This window comes from Schistocerca nitens, chromosome 4 (assembly GCF_023898315.1).
Source record: "Schistocerca nitens isolate TAMUIC-IGC-003100 chromosome 4, iqSchNite1.1, whole genome shotgun sequence".
Taxonomy (NCBI): Eukaryota; Metazoa; Arthropoda; class Insecta; order Orthoptera; family Acrididae; genus Schistocerca; species Schistocerca nitens.
Genome location: NC_064617.1, coordinates 906,326,423 through 906,348,593, shown reverse-complemented (window position 1 = coordinate 906,348,593; position 22,171 = coordinate 906,326,423). Strand labels below are relative to the sequence as shown.

Genomic DNA, 22,171 nt, shown 5'->3' with positions numbered 1-22,171 from the left:
TCGAAAGATTTACAATTAATCGTTGCTTTCGACATTACGAGTACAAGTTGCAGGATAGCATTTTTCGTAAAAACATGGAAAACATAAAGTTAAACGGCACCAGCTGCATTGAATAAATGCTATATTTCTGCATACGCAAGGTCTTTTGAGGTTTTCCGTGGAAAAACAAACCTCGTTAACATTTTCAAAAACCTCCCTTTCAGACGATAATTTGGAAGCAAACCATGCATAACACAGTATTTCCTTAAAAATCTGTGCTGATTATTGGTTATGCAGTATCGAGTGTATTTTAATAGCGTCTTCCAAGAAGCAATATCTCGTTCTCTTTCGATTAAATATGAACAATTTTGAAGACACGAACAAGCACGCATTTCAGTATCACTTTATGCGTTTGGTCGTTTACTAGTCGATAGTTATGAATATTGTATTATTTGTGATAATAAAAATTAGTAGACTGCCAAATAACATTGTAAATTAAATAAAAGTTCATCCGATTACACATATTTTTCCCATTATATCAATTGTAATATAAATAGTAAAGAAAATGACTATGTTGAAAATAAAAAAAACTGACGAACGGAACTCGATCCAGCGATTACGGGGCTTGAACACCAACAACTTTTTTTTAAAATTTGATTTTGTTCTATACTGTTCATTGAATTTGTTCAGGGCAGACGTCTGATGACACCCCTTCAGTTTGTTCGTTGATCCGTTCGCTCATTTTTTTTATTACAAAGGGTAGCTAACGCTCTGACCGAACACGCTGAGCTACCGTGCCGGCACCACTGGGCTGCCACCACTTCATTGTAAAAATGGCCATGCACATATATATATATATATATATATATATATATATATATATATATATATATATTTGATGACCAAAATTATCTTGTGATTTTCTCAGTAACGCTTGAGAAGTACGCGCTACTGCTTACACATTTTGTTGTCCTCATGCAGTACTAAGAGTGTACGAAGTCTGAAGTAAATCTGCATTCCAAACGTTGTGGTCTCCCCTTGTTAGTACTTTAATAACAGCTACACAAACAATATTGTAGTCACACTTGCTTGTATTCATATGCTTGTGACCATGCCATCATATTCTGTTATTGTGTTCAGTGTCACACTTTTTATTAAGAGATAAAACTCTGCAGTTATATACTGGAACATATTTGTTCACTATGCTAATGTTGTCTATTCAGAAAGCATGGATGCGTTTGCATGTACCCACCCACCTACCTACCCACCCACACACATGCACAAACGCACACCCCTCGGCAGTCAGAGGCTGTGGTCGTGTGTGTGTTTGTGTGTGCGTGTGCGCACATGCACATGTGGGTGTGTGCGCGTGCGTGCAATATGTAACTCAGCTGTGACATCATAAGCCACTCCTTTGGAAAATATGGAGTGAATTTTTACACTCGAATTAGTTCATTTGCGTGTATCCAGATCTAATGTAGTGGTTTACTCGAACCTATTATTACTTGTTTCTGCAATGAGGAAAGCTATTTCTTTATTTAAGTTTTCAATGAATGGATGCCGTTGCTTTACATTTAAATTCATTAGCTGAGTTCTCGCCCACCCCACCCCCACTCTTCAGCTACAACTTTTTGATCTTAGACTCTCAATAAATGGGCTCTTGCATTTGCTCTGGTAAGAGGGCCAGTGAAGACAAGTGGAATGATATGACATGCACACTATTTAGTTTTGAATATTGGAAATTCTCTTCTGTGGATTCTTGTATTCTAACTTTTAGTATCTCCCCTCCCCCCCCCCCCCCCCCCCCTGCAGCAGATATCGAGATGGATGCAGATGAGCTAGCACGGATATCACAGCAGAATAGTGTAGAATGCTGTGATGGAGTGTGCATGTGAAGCATGGCACAGGCAGAGCCACTGACTCTGATGTTGACCTGTCAGCAGTGATAGGCCTGGCCTGCCAGCTCTTCGGTCAATTTCAACTTCTTCACAACTTGCCTTCGCCTTGCACTGTGCTCCCATTTGTGTGTTCTAGATTCAGTTGTTCAGGCTGTTCACGTTTGTGTATACCTCCACAGTTGTCTCTATGTGATGTTTGAATGCTCTGCCCCCCTGTAGATTTATCACGTGTCACATTTTGTTCCCTGTTCTGAGATATAACTCTCAGACTTTGCTGTTCAGCTAGTGTTGATGCATTACATTTGGCCAACAGTGACAGTTTACGGCAATGTCACACTTTGTGCAGGAATGAAAGTGACAACATAGGAGTTTTTTCCCCTCCCCTCCCCTCCCCTTCCCAATTGTGTTAAACTGTGGCCATTATGGAGGCAGCATTTTTGCAATACTGGCAGAAGCAGTTGTGCTCCCAGGAGCAGCAGCAAAAGCTGCAGCAGGAGCAGACGTAGGAACTACTCAAACAGAATGCAGAATTGCTCCTCTGTCACACCTTGCTGATAGCAGTCCAGGCCCTGGCACAGAAGCTTTCTTCCCACCCACCCGCAATGCCATTCATTGGCTTCGATAAGTCTACAAAAAGGAGGGAGAATTACCTGCGCGCTAGTTCTTGCTGCACCGTCAGTTGAAGCTTGTCATCGATCCAGTTGATAAGACTGGCTTGTTATTGTCCAGCAGTGTGGGATTGTATGAAATTGTGCAGAATTTGAAGCCCTCTACCAACCCTGAGAAACTTAAGTTTGAGGATCTTTGTCAGTTGCTCGAGCAGTATTTTAGTCATCAAACCCATTGGATGGTGGCACAGTTACAGATTAATTAGCACAACAAGTGTCCAGGATAGTCACATGTGGTGTGGATCACCGACCTGCTGGGCCTCTTGCACAAGTGTCAGTTGGAGTGTCCCAAATAAGCTATCAGATGCCCTAGTTTGTTCCCTGAACTCCAAGGCTATTTCTGAGGGCCTGCAAGCAGCACCACAGTGTATACTCCTCACATTGGTTGTGGATGGATGACCGATTGAGTTTCAGGTTGACACGGGAGTGACAGTCAGTCTAATTAACTTAGATATGTTTAGGCTCTTGGGCTGTCCTGTGTTACAATGGCCACTACATCAAGTTGTGTCATATAGTAAACAGTGCATTATAAGACTGTTGAATGGAAGTTTATGCTGTTTGTGGCAAATTCACTGTTGGCATCCATATATTTTTGGGTAAGGCTCTTTTTCTAAATCTGTCTTTCCAATAGTTGATGCTTATTGGGATTGCTTATTGTGGCCATACAATGAATTGTTTGCGAATACCTTGGATGGGCATAAATTTTGACGCGCATCTCCCTTAAGCTGTTGAACGTACCTAAATTTTGTTACCTTTGCCCCATTTCCGTTGCCATGCATGGCAAAGTCGGGGCTGAGATGCAGTGTTGTCAAGTCCTTGACATCGTTTCTCCTATTTCTTCAAGTCAGTTTGGCGGTGATTCAGAAATCAGGTGGACACCGTGCACCTTTGTGATGATTGCAAAGAGTCAATATACATGGAAGGTGTCATGGGTTCATATCAATTTCCACAGCTGGAGGAGTTGTTGGTAAAGCTGTCCATAGGCATCAACTTACACGTTACCTGCCTGAAGTTGCCCTTAAATGCAGCTTTTTGCAATTTCTTGGGGCTTTACAGATTTAATTGCTTGCTCGGTGGAATTTTATCTGTACCAGGAGTTTATCAGTTATGTTTGGAGCAGTTGATTCAAGATATTACCTGTTGCATAAATTTCCTTGAAGACATCTGGCCAACATGTTCTACATGAGAGGAGCAATTATGACATCTGCATGTTTTCTTCCAACAGCTTCTGGAGAATGACCTTAGTTGCAAACTGGAAATCATGCAGTTTCCCCCCCTAAAGGTGCATTTTTTTTTTGGGGGGGGGGGGGGTTTGTGCTTAGCAAAAATGAGCACATCAAAGCCATTAAAAATGAGCACATCAAAGCCATTGTCAGCCTTCTAGTGCCTGAGACCTTGAAGGAGTTCCAGTCCTTTTTGGACAAGTTTTCTTATTATCCTAAGTTCATTCCACAGGCTCCACACATTTGCCATCCTCTTAACCGGCTACTCCAAAAGGACATCAGGTTTGTGTGGTCCATGGACTGTCAGCTGGCTTTTCAGTCCCTCAGGCAGTGTTTGTACTCTGCCTGCTGTTTAGCTTCCTTAATGCCAAGTAAATTGTAATCCTGGCTGCTGATGCATCTCAGTATGGTACTGGTGCAGTTCTGTTCCATCGGAACCCAGATGGCATCAAGCAACCCATTGCTTGTGCAGTGAAGAAGCTTTCTGCATCACAACAGAACTATTTGCATGTGGAAAAGAAGGCGCTGTCTATCATTTTTGGCATTAAAAAGTTTTTCGTATGCTTGTATGGAGAATTATTAGCCATCACTGTCCACAGATCCCTGGTTTCCTTGTTCAGCCCTTGCTCTAAACTATTGAAATGGGCTGTTCACTGGTTGCAGAGATGGGCCCTCTTTCTCAATATTTATAGTTACGACATTCAGTACTGGTCCACTACCCACAATGCAAATGCAGATTGGCTATCACAGTTGCTGTCTTGTCCTGATCCGGAGTTCGATCAACAAGAGGCTCTAGTTTTTGCTTTGGGCAGGGCCCTGCACTGAACATTGCTGGATTTTCCTTTGACAATGTGGGAGGTCACGTACACTATGGGTGGCAATACCTTATTCTGAAAATCCTTCTCAGCAGTTGAGACAGGATGGCCCTAGCACACTCCTTGCTGCGATGTGGCTTATGTCTTTTCTGCTGCAGGATGGGCTCAGCTTTGTCGAGGATGATCGTCATGCTTGTCACAGAGGAACAAAGCTGTTGAGCGGTTGTTCCTCGGGCGTTGTCTCCTCATTCACTCCAGCTGATGCATGCGTCACACTGAGGCATGTCTCACATGGAGACTTTGATGCAGTATCAATTGTTCTGCCTGGTCATTGATAGCGGTACTGAACACCTTATGCAGGCTTGACAAGTTGTGCATAGAATCAGGCTATGCTGGCATGTCAGTTTTTGCCTTGGCCTGTTCCTGAGCACCCTTGGGACAGAATGCATGTCGACTTTGTGGGTCCTTTATGGGTAGCACATAACTATCCTCCATAATGTTGACATCTGCTATTTGTATGCTGTTGGTCATTCCTGTTATTGCAGGCTCTCCTTGGACCCTTGTCTCCAATAGCAGTCAGCAATTTGTGTTGCAGGAGTTTGCAAATTTTTACATCCATAGTGGTATCCAGAATCTGACTACCACTCCTTTTCACACGGCTTCTAACTCAGAAAATGGAGCAATTCTTGCAAAGTTAAAGACCCAAATGAAAAAGTCAGTGTCTGCCTCATCCTGTTATAGTGCACTGTCTAATTTTCTTGCTGTTTACTGGACGACACTGGTTAATGGGTGCAGTCTGGCAGAGCGTTTTCTTGAGCGCCAGTTGCAGGGCCATTTGGATTGGTTGCCCTCTTGATCATGTGCCCCTGACCATTGTTTCCTCACAGGGCTGACATTTGAGCCCAGTGTTTCAGCTGAGCAAGGGTAGCTGCTAGGTGTTGTGGTGCTGCTGGGTGTCATGGTGGGACTCATTTGTTTGTGCTGGACATTGATCGGGACAGCTGACCTATCATTCCAACCAGTTGGACCTGTGGGACCCCGACTGCTGCCACCATTCTCTCTTAAGCCAGCCTAGATGATAGGGTCGGTCGCGGTGTTGGTCTGGTGGGAGGCTGCCAATTGTGGCAGCAAGCATCCATGTGGCCACGCTCTGTGCAGCTTCTGTCATCCTTCCTATGACTACAGATTGGGACGCTGACAGGTATATTTCCTATGACAGCCAATGTGGAGCCCATGGAATTTGACCTGGTGTTCTCCCCTCACTCGCCTGTGGCGAGTCCTCATCCCCACTGATGCAGGTGGGTCAGTCATCACCCCAGCCTCTGCAGTCTTCCATCCTTCTGGTGGAGCTAGCTGCATCTGTGGTGTCTCCTTTGGTGGTCAATCCATTGCAGGGGAATCTCGCACCCTCACTGACTTTGTGTTGACATTTGCGACAGAAGCCAGGCCCATTTTGCTCCTATGTGGCATTTTCAGGGGGAGAGGGATTTCGTACCCCTGTGAGCAGACAATGAGGTAGTTGCAGACAAGCTGGTATAGACATTGCAGTGGAATAGTACAGAATGTTGCCATGGTGGGATGCACATGAAGTGTGGTGGGGTGGGCAAAGCCACTTCCTCAGGTGTTTGTCTGTCAGTGCCAATAAACCTGGCCCAGCATTTCTTATGTCGATATCAATTATCTCTGGCTGGCCTTTGCTTCACACTGGGCACTGTTTCAGCACACTAGTTTCAGTCTTTTGCACTGGTCATATTTGTATTTTCTCCATGCTCATCTGTACATGGTGTTCAGATTCTCTGCACTGACCTAGATTGCCTCACATGTCGAGTCTTGTTCCCTCTTCCAGGATTCAACTCCTGGACTTCGTTGTCAGACCATTGTCAGCGTATATAGTTACATTTGTGCTGACAGTAACAATTCACAGAGTTTTTATGCGTAGTGTGGCTATCAAATAACTGTCTATTTATATGAAGTGAACATGGAAAAACAACCTGGTGCTCTCCTGGGCATTGCCTCTAACGTCTTCCCCTGCATGAACATCAAAACCCATAGTCCCCTTCCTGGTAACTATTAATGTTATATCTGCACCTTTAACTACTATTCATTTGAAAGTATTACCCACAAAAAAATGCAGTGGCAGTGTCACGTCTTCCCATTCATTGACCATCTTGAGGTACTTGTTACTACTAATCATATGAAATATTAAAAAAAAAAACCATTGGCAATGTCATGTCTCCCTGTTCATTAGCTGTCTTGAGGTATCCATATTTAAAACTCACAAAAGATTTGGGTAGCCTAATTCCTCCAGAACATCAATATATTCTCCCCACGTATTTCATCAGCTCAATGAATAATCAACCTTTGTCACTGATTATCGGTATGAATAAGTGTTCTAATCAAGTAGTACCCAAATTTTGATAACTGCATCACATCCTTATGAAAAACTCCCTCCCATACAGTGTAGTTATTTGTAGACACCACATTTGTAGCAACAAGCAGTACTTCTTCAACTGTGTGAAAAGTGTTTCAGTGCCTTTGCAGACTAAAACTACTCTTCCTGCCTTGTCCAGAAAAAGATATTCTTTGCCTGATCTCTACTTACACCCAACACTCCTTATTGGTGGCCATCCACATTTCTTACCCTGTAACACCCAGAACTGAAACAGTTGAATGTTATGTCCACAATTCTTTGACTACCTCTCAACATGATCTGAAATAATGAATATTTTTTTGACTGTCCTTCCTACCCCTTTCACAGTGGTAACAAACTGCCCATTCTGCATAAGCAGTGTTATGTGCCCCAGCCTGCCCCATGTTTCATATCCCTATGGAAGAACCAAATGCAAGATTTTCACAGCACATGTACCCACCATTTTCTGTTCCAGGCCTGTCACTGCCATTTCTCAACCTGTCAGAGGCAGCAGTCACATTACGCAACTTCTTTTCTGCAACCGCTGCAGGGTTTTTTAATTGGATGTGGCCCTGAACAGTATAACCACACGGTGAATGACCAATATTTCCAAACTGTCACGAAAGGCCGTCTACCCCATCTAATTGCAGAGCATGCTGCACAATATAATGTGTTTCACTTTTATGGCTGCTTCACAACTCATATCACCTGAATGGTCTGTTGTGACTCCACTACCATCACATCATTTTTTTGATTAGTGAAGGTGTGAACTTAATGTGCAACATGTTTTCATTATTATAGCCCCCCTTCCCTTTCCCTGCCTCAATCTCTACTGAACCTGGCCCTCCACCTCATCGCTTGTTGTCACCTCATTCCATCTTTCTGTCCCGTCGTCAACCTCATCCCTTTTCCCTCCACTTACTACTGTAATTCACCTGAATCTTCCTTTAGTGACATCTTTCTCGTACTATGGACCCCCTTTATTTTTAGCATTTCACCATGTCCTCCTTGCATTGGTGCCAATCACCTCCACTTGTTGCTACCTGTTCCACATCCTCACAGTTTTTCCAACCTCCTTTTGCTGCTCCATTTCTCCATTTTCTTTTCACCCTATGCCCCTTCCGTGTCTCCATCGACCATTCCAGCTAAGATTGTTATGCAGTACTATTGAGCTGCTGTGCTGGAAGACAACAGCAGCTATGTATGTGTCTATGATTGCACACATTTGTGTGTGTGGGCCGGAGGGGGAATGAGTGCGAGCTCTCTAAAAGTGCTGTCTGGACACTTGAAAAATTATAAACAGTTATTAAAATGTAGGAACACCGTAACAGGCAAAATTAATACAGGTTGGATCAGCTTTTCCCCACAGTAGAGCTGTTATTAGCAACAAAATGGGAAAAATTATAAACAGTTATTAAAATGTAGGAACACCATAACAGGCAAAATTAATACAGTGTTGGATCAGCTTTTCCCCACAGTAGAGCTGTTATTAGCAACAAAATGGATGCATTTAACACACACATTTTTCTAATTACGTACCATTATCATGGATTAATGGACGAAAATGGCACAATATTTTCTTCTCTGAAACTGACACAAAACCTTCAGTAATTTATAGGTCAAGCTGTTGGATGGACAGGGGACATTTTGAAAGTTATCCGTGCGGTTATGAATTCACACCGAAATAGAATCAACAGTTTGATTAGGGTCATTTCTGTCATAAAGACTGCATCAGTCCTAGGAAGAAACATCTGAACTATAGTCTGCACACAGTTTCCTAATGTATCTGAAGAGTTCTTGGCCGCAATTTGTTCTCGTTATGTAAGTATAAGACTGATAGAATTGACAAACTATGACCCATACCTTCACATAATATACTTGTGTGATACACGGTTGCCTCAAGTTACATGTGCCATCACCACCTGTGTTACTGTTGTTTTCAAAATACCTCACATGCCACTGTCTTTGATACACTTCTCCAATTATCAGTACTTCAATTTTATCCTCTTGCTGAAACTCAGGGGAACTTGCATTTTGCCTCACCTACATATGAGGGTGGTTTGAAAAGTTGTTGGAATCACCATTAGAGGTCAGTGCTAGCACAACAGTTGTTGACGTGATATTCATTGGTCTGTTGCCTGTAAAAAAGTGCCACATCAGTGCTCTTGGAAAAGAGCTGTGGCAGTGACATGGCTCTGTTGTTGTTCCCACATAGTGATTCGCGAAGATGGAAAAAATCGAGAGTCGAGCAGTGATTAAGTACTTCGTACAGAAAGGTATGAAAGCAAAGGACATTCATGCTGATTTCCAGAATACACTGGGGGACTCTGCTCCTTCATATTCAACTGTTGCCAAGTGGACAAATGAATTTAAATTTGTTCGGGAGAGTTTAGATGATGATCTGCGCAGTGGTCGGCCAAGATGTGTCACTACTCCAGAAATCATTGCGAAATGGACAAAATGGTCATGGAGGATCGCTGATTGAAAGTCTTTGAAATTGCTCATGCTTGCCAGATGTCATCTGAAAGGGTATATCACATTTTAACTGAAGAATTAGAAATGAAATAATTATCTAAAAGATGGGCGCCGCGACTCTTGACACTGTATCAAATACACGTGAGAATGGAGAGTTCAAAACAATGTTTGGCCCATTTTAGGAGAAATGAGCAAAATGTTTTGGATCGTTTTGTGACCACTGATGAAACGTGGGTGCACTACTGTATCCCAGATATAAAACAACAGTCAAAGCAGTGGAAACATGCTGATTCTCCGCCACCAAAAAAAGCAAAGACAATTCCTTCAGTGGGAAAAGTCTTGGCATCAGTGTTCTGGGATGTGGAGGGGATTCTGTTTGTAGATTATCTCCCCACTGGGCAAACAAGTTCTGGAGAATACTATGCTAACCTCCTGGACAGATTGCAACAAAAGATACGTGAAAAAAGGCCAGGTTTAGCAAGGAAGTAAGTCATCTTCCATCAAGGCAATGCACACCTGCACACATTTGCCATCGCCATGGCAAAATTACACGAACTAGGGTATGAATTGTTGCCACACCTGCCTTGTTCACCTGATACGGCTCTGTCAGACTTCCACCTCTTCCCAAAACTGAAAATTTTGCTTGGTGGACAAAAAGTTTCTGTGTTGTAAGTACTTTTTTTCTATTCTGTTCTGAGAACTTTTCAAACCACCCACGTAAAATATAGAAACATGATTTAAACATCTCATAACACACAATTTTCAAATGATTTGATTTGTGTTAGAGGAGACATGTTGAATTTTGCAATGAAACATTTCAAGTCTGCAGAATACGTCTACATCCACGATAAAATGCAGTTTGCTTCCACACATGTTCCTATTGTGTACAAACATTTTATTTATTTGAGTACAGTGCAAATAGTTTTATACTGCTTTCTGGTCCACTTTTTTATGAAGCATTGGGAAAGAGTTATCATCTGTGCGACAGAGGTCGACTCATGATGGCAGCTGTTACAGGGGGCATTCATTCTGGAAGACAGAAGGTGATAGTCTCAGTGTATGTACAGTACTAATAAACTATGCCAATACAGCTATATTTGTATTACTTTATCAGAATCATGTCATCCTTCGAAACTGGTCATCAGACAAGACACTCTCTGAAGTGCCAAAGTGGTGCCAAATCCCTCCAGACATGTAGGTGATATTCATTGACAGAAAGGCAGTGTCTTTTTCACTGAATTCATTGAATTTAACACCTTTTTTGTTGTTTGGTCTTCACATGCATGCATACTCCATCAGCCATTATTTCCATTTGTGGATGAGTTGCAGAATGAACAACTTTCTGTGACCTTGTCTTGTTGACTTCTTGGTGTTGTATCTATGTGATACATGTGTAACAGAGAGCAGTACACTCTTAAAATACTTGGTGAAGAGAGGTCTTCAGTATTGTAAGTAGTCCCACTGCTGAAATGTCTGCAATAGGGGTTTGGCCGGTATTTTTGTAACTTTTTGAAGCAGTTACATACACCCGTCACAAATTCTGTATATAATTTACTTATTTTTTTTATTTATGAGGCATTCTGACTCGTCATCCATACTGTCACTGTACCCTTTGGGTGTGAATACTGCTCAGATTTCTTATACCGTACGTCAATCATTATGCAACAAAATCGTACCTGAAATCCTTTCAGTGAACAACAGCCTCAGACTAAGTTTATTCATGTGACTTCTCCATCTAGCGTACTCTAATATATTTGAATGACATTTTCATTGCACATAATTTATCAACAGTATTACAACTTAAAAGTAATCTTTTTGTTCGCATTACATTACATTTACTAATATCACCTGAGAGTCTCTGTAATTCACGGTCTGTCTACCTAAATGTTAAAACTGGTGTCACACAAGATATGAGAGCAACATTTTTTGTCACAGTGATTTAGACTGCATAAAAGGCATTTCCTATGAAACAGTTCATGTGTTAATGCTGATGAGCAAAGGCCACAGTTTCGAGTACCTGAGCCATACATTTGCGATTTCATGCAATCTGTTGTATGTGGAGCAGTCATATCCATGTACCAGCTGCTACATTACGTAGCTTATAATTGATGGTTGCGATCCAGTGTGACTGATGGCATGTTGTTTGGTGATATTATGTTGCCATAAACTATTAATATTATAAAGTTGGTAGCTGATGGTTGTAAGCCAGTATATCATGATTTTGAGAGAATAACTAATAGCATGTGATGTAATGTTTAGTTGCCATAAACTGTTTGAATTGTAAATTCAATACGTTGAAGAGTATATGAAAATATTAATGAAAAGAAATTTTTAATGCTCATTTAAATAAATGCATATAATAAGAGATAGAGAGAAAATTATTCACGATACTTTACATAAGAAAGCAGCAGTATGGGGCTGGATGGGGATGAAGGTATTTGCAAAAGTCACCCCAAGAAGATTTGACTGAAAGCATATATGGTGAAAGAATAAATGTTGCATAGGTTCTTAAATATCATATTTATTTCATGTTACAAAAAAGGGTAGCTGAATGTTTTCACTGTTGCAACAACCCCGAAATCAACTACAGGCTGCAGCAAACTTAACTAAGATTGCATGAACTTTACAGAAAAAAATATTGCTCCAGTGATACAAGTAAGTAAGAGGCACTGTCTACCTTAATAGTTCAGAATCATGTGGTACACTGACCAGTGAGCTGTTTGTTACCTGTTGTTTCACAAAGATCACTTCCCTGTGCCCACACTACCTTGTAGTGCACCACTCTTAATAACCTTTTCCACTTCTCATTTTTCATTTCTGACCTCGACTGATTAATTCATTGTAACCACCGTGGTGTGACCATACAAGCCTTTGCATAGCTCTCACCAGCTGAGTTCCTAGAGAAGAATATAAATTAGAGAGTGGAAGTATTATCTAGTTATGTCTTCAAGCAGTGTTGTTACTTCAATGACATTCATCAAGTAATGGCTAATAAGGTGCTTCACACACCAATATTATATCACTGAGGTTGTATGTGGTTGGAACAAAATATTAATGCCAGAGGTCTTACTATTTCAGAACTAGGTAGCTCTGCACTCAAGAAAATCTCAATAGACAGTATGCCTTGTGCCTTTTATTACTTATTTTATCTCCATGTGCTACTTTTGTGTGTCAGTCATATTATTCCATATGGAAAGTATCTAATCACATCATATTTCTCTTTAATTACCAGCACCTGGCAGATGCAGCTCTGCTCTATGAGAAAGGGCAGTTTTTTGAGAAAGCAGCATTAACATACATTCGACTGAAAAATTGGTTTAAAGTTGGTGAGCTGCTCTCACACATCTCATCTCCAAAAATACATATTCAGTATGCTAAGGTATGTAAGTAGTTTGTCATTGATTGTTCAGTATACAAGCTACTATACACGTATTAGTTGCTAATTGTAAGAAAGCAATTTATTTTATGATTTTTGAGTAAAGTCTCAGTTGAAGTAAAAACAGAAAAATGATGTGAGTCTGATATTTATACTTATTTCTCCAGAAACTGAGGAAATATTCGGACTACAATTTTCTGACTTTTAGTTATAGAATAAAAAAAAATAACCATGTGAAGAAAACGTGATTTAATTTGTAATTCAAAATGTGTGTTTGTAAACTGTTGCATGTTAGAGAAGAAGAAATGTAACTCCATTTGAGCTTATAATAATAGCAGAAAATCACTTGGTCACAGTCATAGTTCTTGTAGTGACTAGACTGCCAAATGTAGTGGTTTTAGTCTCTTTCTGTGGCTTCTGTGAATTACTTTTTTATATGGAACTATGGTAAAATCCTCCACAGATCATTTCTCAAATTACTGTTGTTTTCCACACCTCTTGCAGGTACAAAAAAATATGGAGCAAGAGAGAAAATATTGTCTTCAGGCTTTCATTGCCATTGTCATTTACCAGATTGTTATTGTTGTGCCACAAAGATGGCTTCCTGATAGTTGTTTGTGTTACTTGTTTACCGTGGCTAAATAGTTACTCGATTTTGCAACCCATAACTCTAGCAGCCTGTAGTCATCATCTTTATTCCAATTACACTACTGGCCATTAAAATTGCTATACCAAGAAGAAATGCAGATGATAAACGGGTATTCATTGGACAAATACATTATACCAGAACTGACATGTGATTACATTTCCACGCAGTTTGGGTGCATAGATCCTGAGAAATCAGTACCCAGAACAACCACCTCTGGCCGTAATAACGGCCTTGATATGCCTGGGCATTGAGTCAAACAGAGCTTGGATGGCGTGTATAGGTACAGCTGCCCATGCAGCTTCAACACGATACCACAAGTTCATCAAGAGCAGTGATTGGCTTATTGTGATGAGCCAGTTGCTTGGCCACCATTGACCAGACGTTTTCAGTTGGTGAGAGATCTGGAGAATGTGCTGGCCAGGGCAGCAGTCGAACATTTTCTGTATCCAGAAAGGCCCATACAGGACCTGCAACATATGGTCGTGCATTAGCTTACTGAAATGTAGGGTTTCACAGGGATCAAATGAAGGGTAGAACCACGGGTCGTAACACATCTGAAATGTAACTGTTCAAAGTTCCGTCAATGCAAACAAGAGGTGACCGAGACGTGTAACCAATGGCACCCCGTACCATCACGGCGGGCGATACGCCAGTATGGCGATGACGAATGCACGCTTCCATGTTTGTTCACTGCAATGTCGCCAAACACTGATGCGACCATCATGATGCTGTAAACAGAACCTGGATTCATCCGAAAAAATGACGTTTTGCCATTCGTACACCCAGGTTCGTCATTGAGTACACCATCGCAGACGGTCCTGTCTGTAATGCAGCGTCAAGGGTAACCGCAGCCATGATCTCCGAGCTGATAGTCCATGCTACTGCAAACAGCGTAGAACTGTTCGTGCAGATGGTTGTTGTCTTGCAAACGTCCCCATCTGTTGACTCAGGGATCGAGACGTGGCTGCACAATCCGTTACAGCCATGCGGATAAGATGCCTATCATCTCGACTGCTAGTGGTACGAGGCTGTTCAGATCCAGCACGGCGTTCCGTATTACCCTCCTGAACCCACCGATTCCATATTGTGCTAACAGTCATTGGATCTTGACCAACGTGAGCAGCAATGTCTCGATACGATAAACCGCAATCCCGATAGGCTACAATCCGACCTTTATCAAAGTCAGAAATGTGATGGTACGCATTTCTCCTCCTTACACGAGGCATCACAACAACGTTTCACCAAGCAACGCCGGTCAACTGCTGTTTGTGTATGATATATTAGTTGGAAACTTTCCTCATGTCAGCACGCTGTAGGTGTCGCCGCGGGCGCCAGCCTTGTGTGAATGCCCTGAAAAGTTAATCATTTGCATATCACAGCATCTTGTTCCTGTCAGTTAAATTTCGCGTATGTAGCACGTCATCTTCGTGGTGTGGCAATTTTAATGGCCAGTAGTGTACTTTCATTGTTAGGGTTCTTAATTGCTTCTCAGACTTTTGATCTGTAAATGTTACAGTATTTGTTTATCACAGAGTACAGAAAGCTACCAGAAGCAATTTCTATAGTGTGACAAGCATGGCAATAATATTTTGGTGATCATTCCCCCTCTCTAATTATCTCAGTTATTGACAGTATGTTAAACTTTAGTCTTTCTTTCTTAGCGTGTTTCCCTTTCTTGTTCACTACCAGGTATCGTGTCCCATCCAGTGACAGTGGCCCACCGTAGCAGCCCGAAGAATTTTACCCAATAAATCCAGTTCTTTGGAACAAGCTGTGCCCTCCTCCTAGTGTCTCCTGGTGCCTTAGATGGTGAAAGCTGTTGAGACAGATATAATATTCACTTATAAAAGGATGTTTTCCCAAACTTGAATTATTGGCTAAAATTCTTCTGGTTACTACGACAGCCCCCTCTCCTGTCATTCACTCGTTTTGAGGAGTCCTTAGAAGGGTGGAAGAATTACTGCACTGGCTCAAGCTGAACTGCCAGGTAAGGTGTAACGTCAATGTCAATGATAAGGCCACCTTGTTGTTGTCCAGCTGTGCATGGTTGTATGAAGGTGTGCAAAACTTGAAGCCCTCCAATCAGCCCAAAAAACTTAACTTTGAAGAACTCCGTCAGTTGCTGACACAGTTTTTTGGACATCAAACCTTTGTGGTGGTAGCATGCTTGCAGTTTCATTAGCAACACAAGCAGCCCACACAAATAAATAGTTTGACCATGTATCATCTCTACTTGCCACCAATCATTCGCAGTAGTGAAGATCCTGTGTGGCCTATGCTCAAAACCTGGCTGCTCCGTCAATTGAGTTTTCTGACTGGACAGTCCTGGAGCACTCTTGGGACAGATGCACATTGACTTTGCAGGCTCCTTTTCAGCAAGCATGTGGTTGTTGGTAGTTGATGTGTTGTTGAATTTCCCATATGTTGCCATATTGTCTTCACAATCTTGACAGCTACTATTTGTATGTTGTCTGTCATTTTTGCCATTGATGACTCCCCTTCAGGCCCATGTATTTGATAATGGTTAGTGATTTATCTCACATGAGTTTGTAGATTTTTGCATTTGCGATGATATCGAGCATCTGATTATCACACTGTTTAATCTGGCTTCTAGCTCCAAGATGGAGCACTTGACGTGAATGTTCAAGACCCAAATGAAGTTGTCCATACTTTGCCCTTGTCTTGTGTCTAGGTTTCTTGCCACGTACCCAGCAATGCCAATTAATGGCTATAGTGTGTCAGAAGGTTTGTATGGGTGCCAACTGTGAGGTCCTTAAGAGTTTCTTACACCCTGATCCATGCCCTGGACCATTACAACCTGCTATACTTTCCTCATGGAGCTGCCACTTGGGCCTGGTATTTTAGATGGTAGCCTTAATGGCTGCCAGCTGTGTTAGTGGGCTACAAAGACAGTACTTGTTTATGATGGATGTCAATCAAGGGCAGATGGCCCATCATTCCAATCAGTTACGTCCGTTACCTGTTGTCTCCATGATGTCGCTGTCTCCGTTGGCGATATGGTCAGTTGTGGCACTTTGCCAATAGGAGGCTCCCAATTGCAGCTGCAAGTGCAACCACTGACCAACTGCTGGTTCCACCAAACCCTCTGCCATCCAGTTTCCATTTACAGAATAGGGTGACAGCGACGATCACTCCAACAGCTCCAGTTACGGAGTCCTGGTCTTGGAACAGGCACCCCATCCCCCCCCCCCCCCTTTTCCCACTTACCCACTTATGAGACCTTGCCCCACCTGATGCAAGCAGAATAGCCATTACACCAACCTTCACATTCTTCTACCGCTCTGGAAATGTCAGCTGCATCGACACTGCCTACTTCAGGGACAGATCCAGAGCCAGGGAACCTTACAGCTTCTCTCATTTTGCAGAGGAGGTTGTGGCACATTGGGTAGGTATTTAGTATACCCACCAGGGGGAGGGGCGGATAGGGAGTAGATGAGCTGGTGTAGGTCTTGCAGCACGACAGTGTGACAAGCTGTCATGGTTAGCGTGCACGAAACATTGTATGCGGAGCACCACTGATGCGGAACCAAAGTTACTAATGTTGTGTTGGTCGACAACGCACAATTTTTAAACTATGGAATCTTTGCACTATGTGCTCCAATTGGCCACAGGATTGCTCTGTTGCTGAATTCTCTGGACAACACATGACCGCGAATGCTTTATCTGCTGGAGATCACGATGTATCCAAGGTGGTCCGCACGCTCAGTGGTATTGCACCAGCCTTCTACTCTGGGGGCAAATCTACCGGGGCCACGACACATCCATTGTAGTTTCATGATCAGACTTACCGAAACAAACCTGTCAACAGCTGTTAGTTCCTGTACAAAAAGTCTTTTACAAATTGTGTCAGCCCTGAAAAGGGCCTTTTTTGTAGCCAGGACATTGTTTTACTTAAAGCAGGTGCTCGAGCCGGCGACCCCCTGATGCAACACAAACTTGTTAATGTTGAATGGTGTTTTTCTGAACTCTTTCAAAGATTCCTGGCATTGCCCTGATGTGGTTGGCGACATGTTGAATGTGATCCATTAATTCCTCTTCGTTTCGAGGTTGTTCGCATCTGGGTGGGTGAACAAGAACCTTGAAGAATCCCCACAGGAAAAAGTCTGGTGGCGTGAGGTCTGGTGATCACGAGGGCCATGTCCTACGAGCACCTCTGCCAATCACCCAGCTATTAAAGGGTTCATTTAAATATCCACGCACAGCACGACTGTTATGTGCGGGTGCCCCATTATGTTGTAACCACATGTGTAGCCGTATGTCCTGGCCATCCCACTGGAATGTGCACTTATCGGTTAACAATACAGCGGTAGGGAAGTCAGGGTCTCGTGCAACATGTCACAGAAACCACCGGCAAAATCCTAACCTATGTTCATAGTCCGCCACAGGATTTACGTCTTGGACAGGGTGGAAATTAAATGGATGGTGGCTGTCATCCCTCAAAACCTCCCAGACTAACTGATAAGTGACCCTCATGTCATGTCCAACTGCTCGCGTACTTGTCGTAGGTGCTTCCTCGAAGCGCTCAAGAACAGTCTCTTCAAATGCAACATCCCTTCATTTTTGAGGTATTCGAGCATCACCATGCTATCCCACTAATGAGCTTGTTTCGCCAAGTTGCTGGTCAATTGCTATAAACGCTTGCGGGTGTGGATGGCATCTTGCTGAGTACCGGTCCTCATACAACCGTTGAGCTTCATGCACAGTACCGTCAGCTAGTCCATAAACAAAAACCATATCTCATCATTCTTCAAATGAATACTGTGCCGCCATGCCTACTGTATGACTAAGTCGCAGGTTACATGGGTTTGTTCTGAAGCAAAGCTTATGTGTGAATGCCTCTGACGTTAGGTGGAGACAAACAGCAAGACCTATTCGGCGCATGTGCGTATCACATTGGGGCGGTGATGGGGCGAGGAACGTTTGTATGTGTGAGCAGACAACCATAGCGCTGCCTGTCAACTGATGAACGGCAACAGGGCAATCCCACAGCCAATCAGAGCATGTGGCACCAAGTTTCTATAGTTTAAAAATGGTGCATTGTCGACCTACACAGCATTAGTAATTTTGGTTCCTACTGGCATTAGCTATCCAGGGTTAAAATTTCGTGATACAATTTTTCTCCGCCCTGTATGTATTGGTGGCAATATGCTGGACCATCAATTCTTAAACTGACACCAACTGCCTCAGACATATCCTTTGTTTTTTGCCATATTCTGTTTACCATGTGCTTAGTTTGTTCAGTCACTCGTGCTGGGCACATTGTCTTTTCCTCCATGCTCACCTCTACGTTGTTTTTGGACTTTGTGCTCCTACCTAAATAGTTATGTGGAGAGAGTTAAATGTTTTATGAGAGCAAATTTAGAGAACTGGTATTTGAGGCTGACTGCAGAGCTATTCTACTGCCACCAACATACATTTTGCATGAAGATTCTGGAGATAAGATTAGAAAGATTAGGGCTCATAGGGGTCATACAGACAGTCATTCTTCCCTCGCTCTATTTGAGTGGAACAGGAAAGTGGATGTCTAGTAGTGGTGCAGGGTATCCTCCACCATGCACCATATGGTGGATTTCGAAGTATATATGTAGCTGTATATATAGAATTTGGTTTTGGCAGTAATGTGAATCCTAATCCTTCCTTCCTTCCTTCCTTGCTTAACAAATTTCCATGGTGTGTTAATATTATTATTTTACTTGTATATTAACAGCAGATTATTTTCATCATGACTTTAATACTAGTTTGAAGCATAATACCCTCGTTTGTGGTTAATTGAATGTTCACAAGATTGAGAGCGAGTGGAATGGATTTCAACTATCGATTTTATCTTTGAGAGCCTTCATTTTAGATTTGATATTCACTTCCACCTCAAAATATTGTTGCAAGACTGCTAACAACTGTGCTGTTGTGTACTTTAATCTCACAAGCCTCTCCCTGCTCCTCAACATTGAGAATGGAGACAATGCTCTACCTTCTCAATCATATGTTTATTTTCATACTGATTTCTCTTTGGAAAATGGTTGGTTACGTGTAGTTTCACGTCTCTAATGTGAAAGAATTGAGGTGAAGGCAGCATGGAGGAGGATAAATGATTTAAATGTGAGCTAGAGAGAGAGAGAGAGAGAGAGAGAGAGAGAGAGTAAACTACTTGTCTGCAGCTCTGTCTTTCTCCTGTCTTTTCTTCAGCTTGTAAAGAACTTGTCAGTACTTTTGAAAGTTACCATAGTTGTCAACCTGCTGCCACCTTCCACAGTCTTAGCACTTGTTGGGATGCCTGTTTATTTTTAAATGCTGTTTGTAATCTTCATTTTGTTTTATAGATATGCTTTAGCTGTACTTTCAGCTTGATTATGCCCCAGAGTATGCATTCCATAATGTCATTAGTGATCAAGAAGCACAATATTAGCATATTCTTTTTGTGACAGCAGTTTTGTTCAACTGCACATTTTATGAGAAATATTTATAGCATTTCATATAACCCTTTCTCTCCTGCTTCAGGCGAAGGAAGCAGACGGCAGCTACCGTGAGGCTGTAGCTGCATATGAGGCAGCACGAGACTTTGACAATGTCATCCGTGTTAACCTCGATTATCTGAATAATCCTGAGGATGCAGTTGACATTGTAAGAAAAACAAAGAGCTTAGAGGGCGCAAAGATGGTGGCCAAGTGAGTCAGAAACTTAAAATTGCACTCATAAACAATTAATATTTTAGTCCAAATCCAGGAAGGAATAACAACAGTATGAAAAGTAGAGCAGTTATCGTGGCTGGGGTCCATAGTCCAGTGCACTCAGTTTTCTTTATAGTGAGTGGATAAGTATTATTATACATAGAGCTATAATTTTTTATAGCTGAGTCTTAATATATTGTTGATGTATTCATGGTCATGTTGCGCTCTTCTAAATCAAGAACTGATATTGATTTACTCAGTAATTAATTTGGAGATTTGTGTTTTCATGAATCAGAGAGTTAGGTGACCAATATCTAATATCTGCCTGAAATGAGTATATTCATATGACAGTAACAGTAAGTAGGAATTGCATCTGAAACTGAAAGAAAGCACATGAACATAATTTAATCACACACACAGTAACCAGGTATTATAATGTTGATATATGTTACTGGCCAAACCTGATTTTAGGATGAACTAGTTTCGCCTTGGTCAAACTCATTCATCCTGTTACTGATAGGATAAAACAGTTTAGCCTAGGTCAAATTGGTTTATCCTAATTAGAATTTACATGCCTTAGGATAAACTGGTACGTCCTAGTCTGAACTAATTTTGCCTAGTCAGAACGCATTTCGCCGTCTATACGAACGGGGAATGCCTGAATCATCTCTGGCTCGCCCCTCGCGCCTCTCAACTGCTCTTCACTCACACTGTTATTTGTTTTGAACAGTATTTTGCATCTACAAGTGTGCGTGTTAAGTTGCTGGTTGCGTTTAAAATATTTTATTATAATCCTAGTATAATTATTGTGAGGCATTTCATCAAGGATGAGCCTTCGTGTAGTAGACAAGCCAATCAAAAGCTGTGGAGAGAAAAGTTTCTGGAGGAAATTTTGCAGAGTGAAAACTACATTATAATGTATTATCAGTAGACGAATATGTGGATTTAGTTAAACAAGTAGAAGACACAGAAAAGTTGGAGAAAAGAACATCATTACAAAAAAGAATGATTAGTTAATAAATAACTATAATGAATCATATTGACTATTTTATTTCTATTTCCTTATTCAGTTTACTTTGAAAAGCTTATAGAAGATACAATTTAGGTGAAATTAGTTTGGACTAGGACATACCAGTTTATCGTAAAGCATGTAAATTCGAACTAGGATAAACCGATTTGACCTAGGCTAAACTGTTTTATCCTATCAGTAACAGCCATTGGGGATTAGCCAATATTCATCCATTGGGCATTTGCAAGCAACATCATACAAAAATATATGCTTATGTTAGTCCGCCAGCTATGAGCCAAAAAGCGGTGTGGAAGAGATCAACATGTAATGGCAGCCCATATATAAACTTGAAGATGATAATAATAATAATAATAATAATATGTTATGGGTAGTTTATAAAATATTTAATAGAAAATCTGATTAGGCATGGACATTTGACATTTTTAGTTGGTAAATCCTAGTGTGAAAATCAGTATGTGATTACATCAGCACAGATGTGCATTACACCTCAGAAATTGTACTGTAGGATGGAAAGAGTACGATGTTTTCCATTTGACTTTTTAATCCCTGTCAGACTGAAGAGGTGCATGTACATTTGCTGCAATGAGAACCCCTGAACCAGACACCTTTTACATCTTTTAAGCAGTTATTTTACAAAAAGAGATAGAGAGAGAGAGAGAGAGAGAGAATCCTATTGAGACAGGATAAAATAAAAACTAAGCGAAAGGTAGGTAGTTGCTGAAGGAGAGAAAAATTTGGAAATGACAGAGCTTGAGAGACAGGAGCTACAGGAAAGGAGTCAGTAGGGTCATTAGCTGCTTGCTTGAAATGTGGGAAAATGTAAGTGAATGAAAGTGAACAGGGGAAAAAATCCTGTAATATTGGAATACATTGTTAGTACTGTGTTGCTCGACACAGTTACATTGATTAAATATCTAGCGTAACATTGCAAAGCAACACAAGATAGAATGTCAGCTGTAGGG

General features: G+C 41.6%; 1 protein-coding gene across 3 annotated transcripts in view; it reads left to right on the top strand.

Moving 5' to 3' along the window:
- The window catches only part of LOC126253477 (WD repeat-containing protein 19), a 328,532-nt gene that overhangs the window by 229,124 nt on the left and 77,237 nt on the right, over window positions 1-22,171 (top strand). For all 3 annotated transcript variants that reach the window (XM_049954835.1, XM_049954834.1, XM_049954836.1), the window contains 2 exons: window positions 12,701-12,847; window positions 20,010-20,176. In XM_049954835.1, the coding sequence (XP_049810792.1) occupies window positions 12,701-12,847; window positions 20,010-20,176 (314 nt within the window). The remainder of the gene's footprint in view (window positions 1-12,700; window positions 12,848-20,009; window positions 20,177-22,171) is intronic.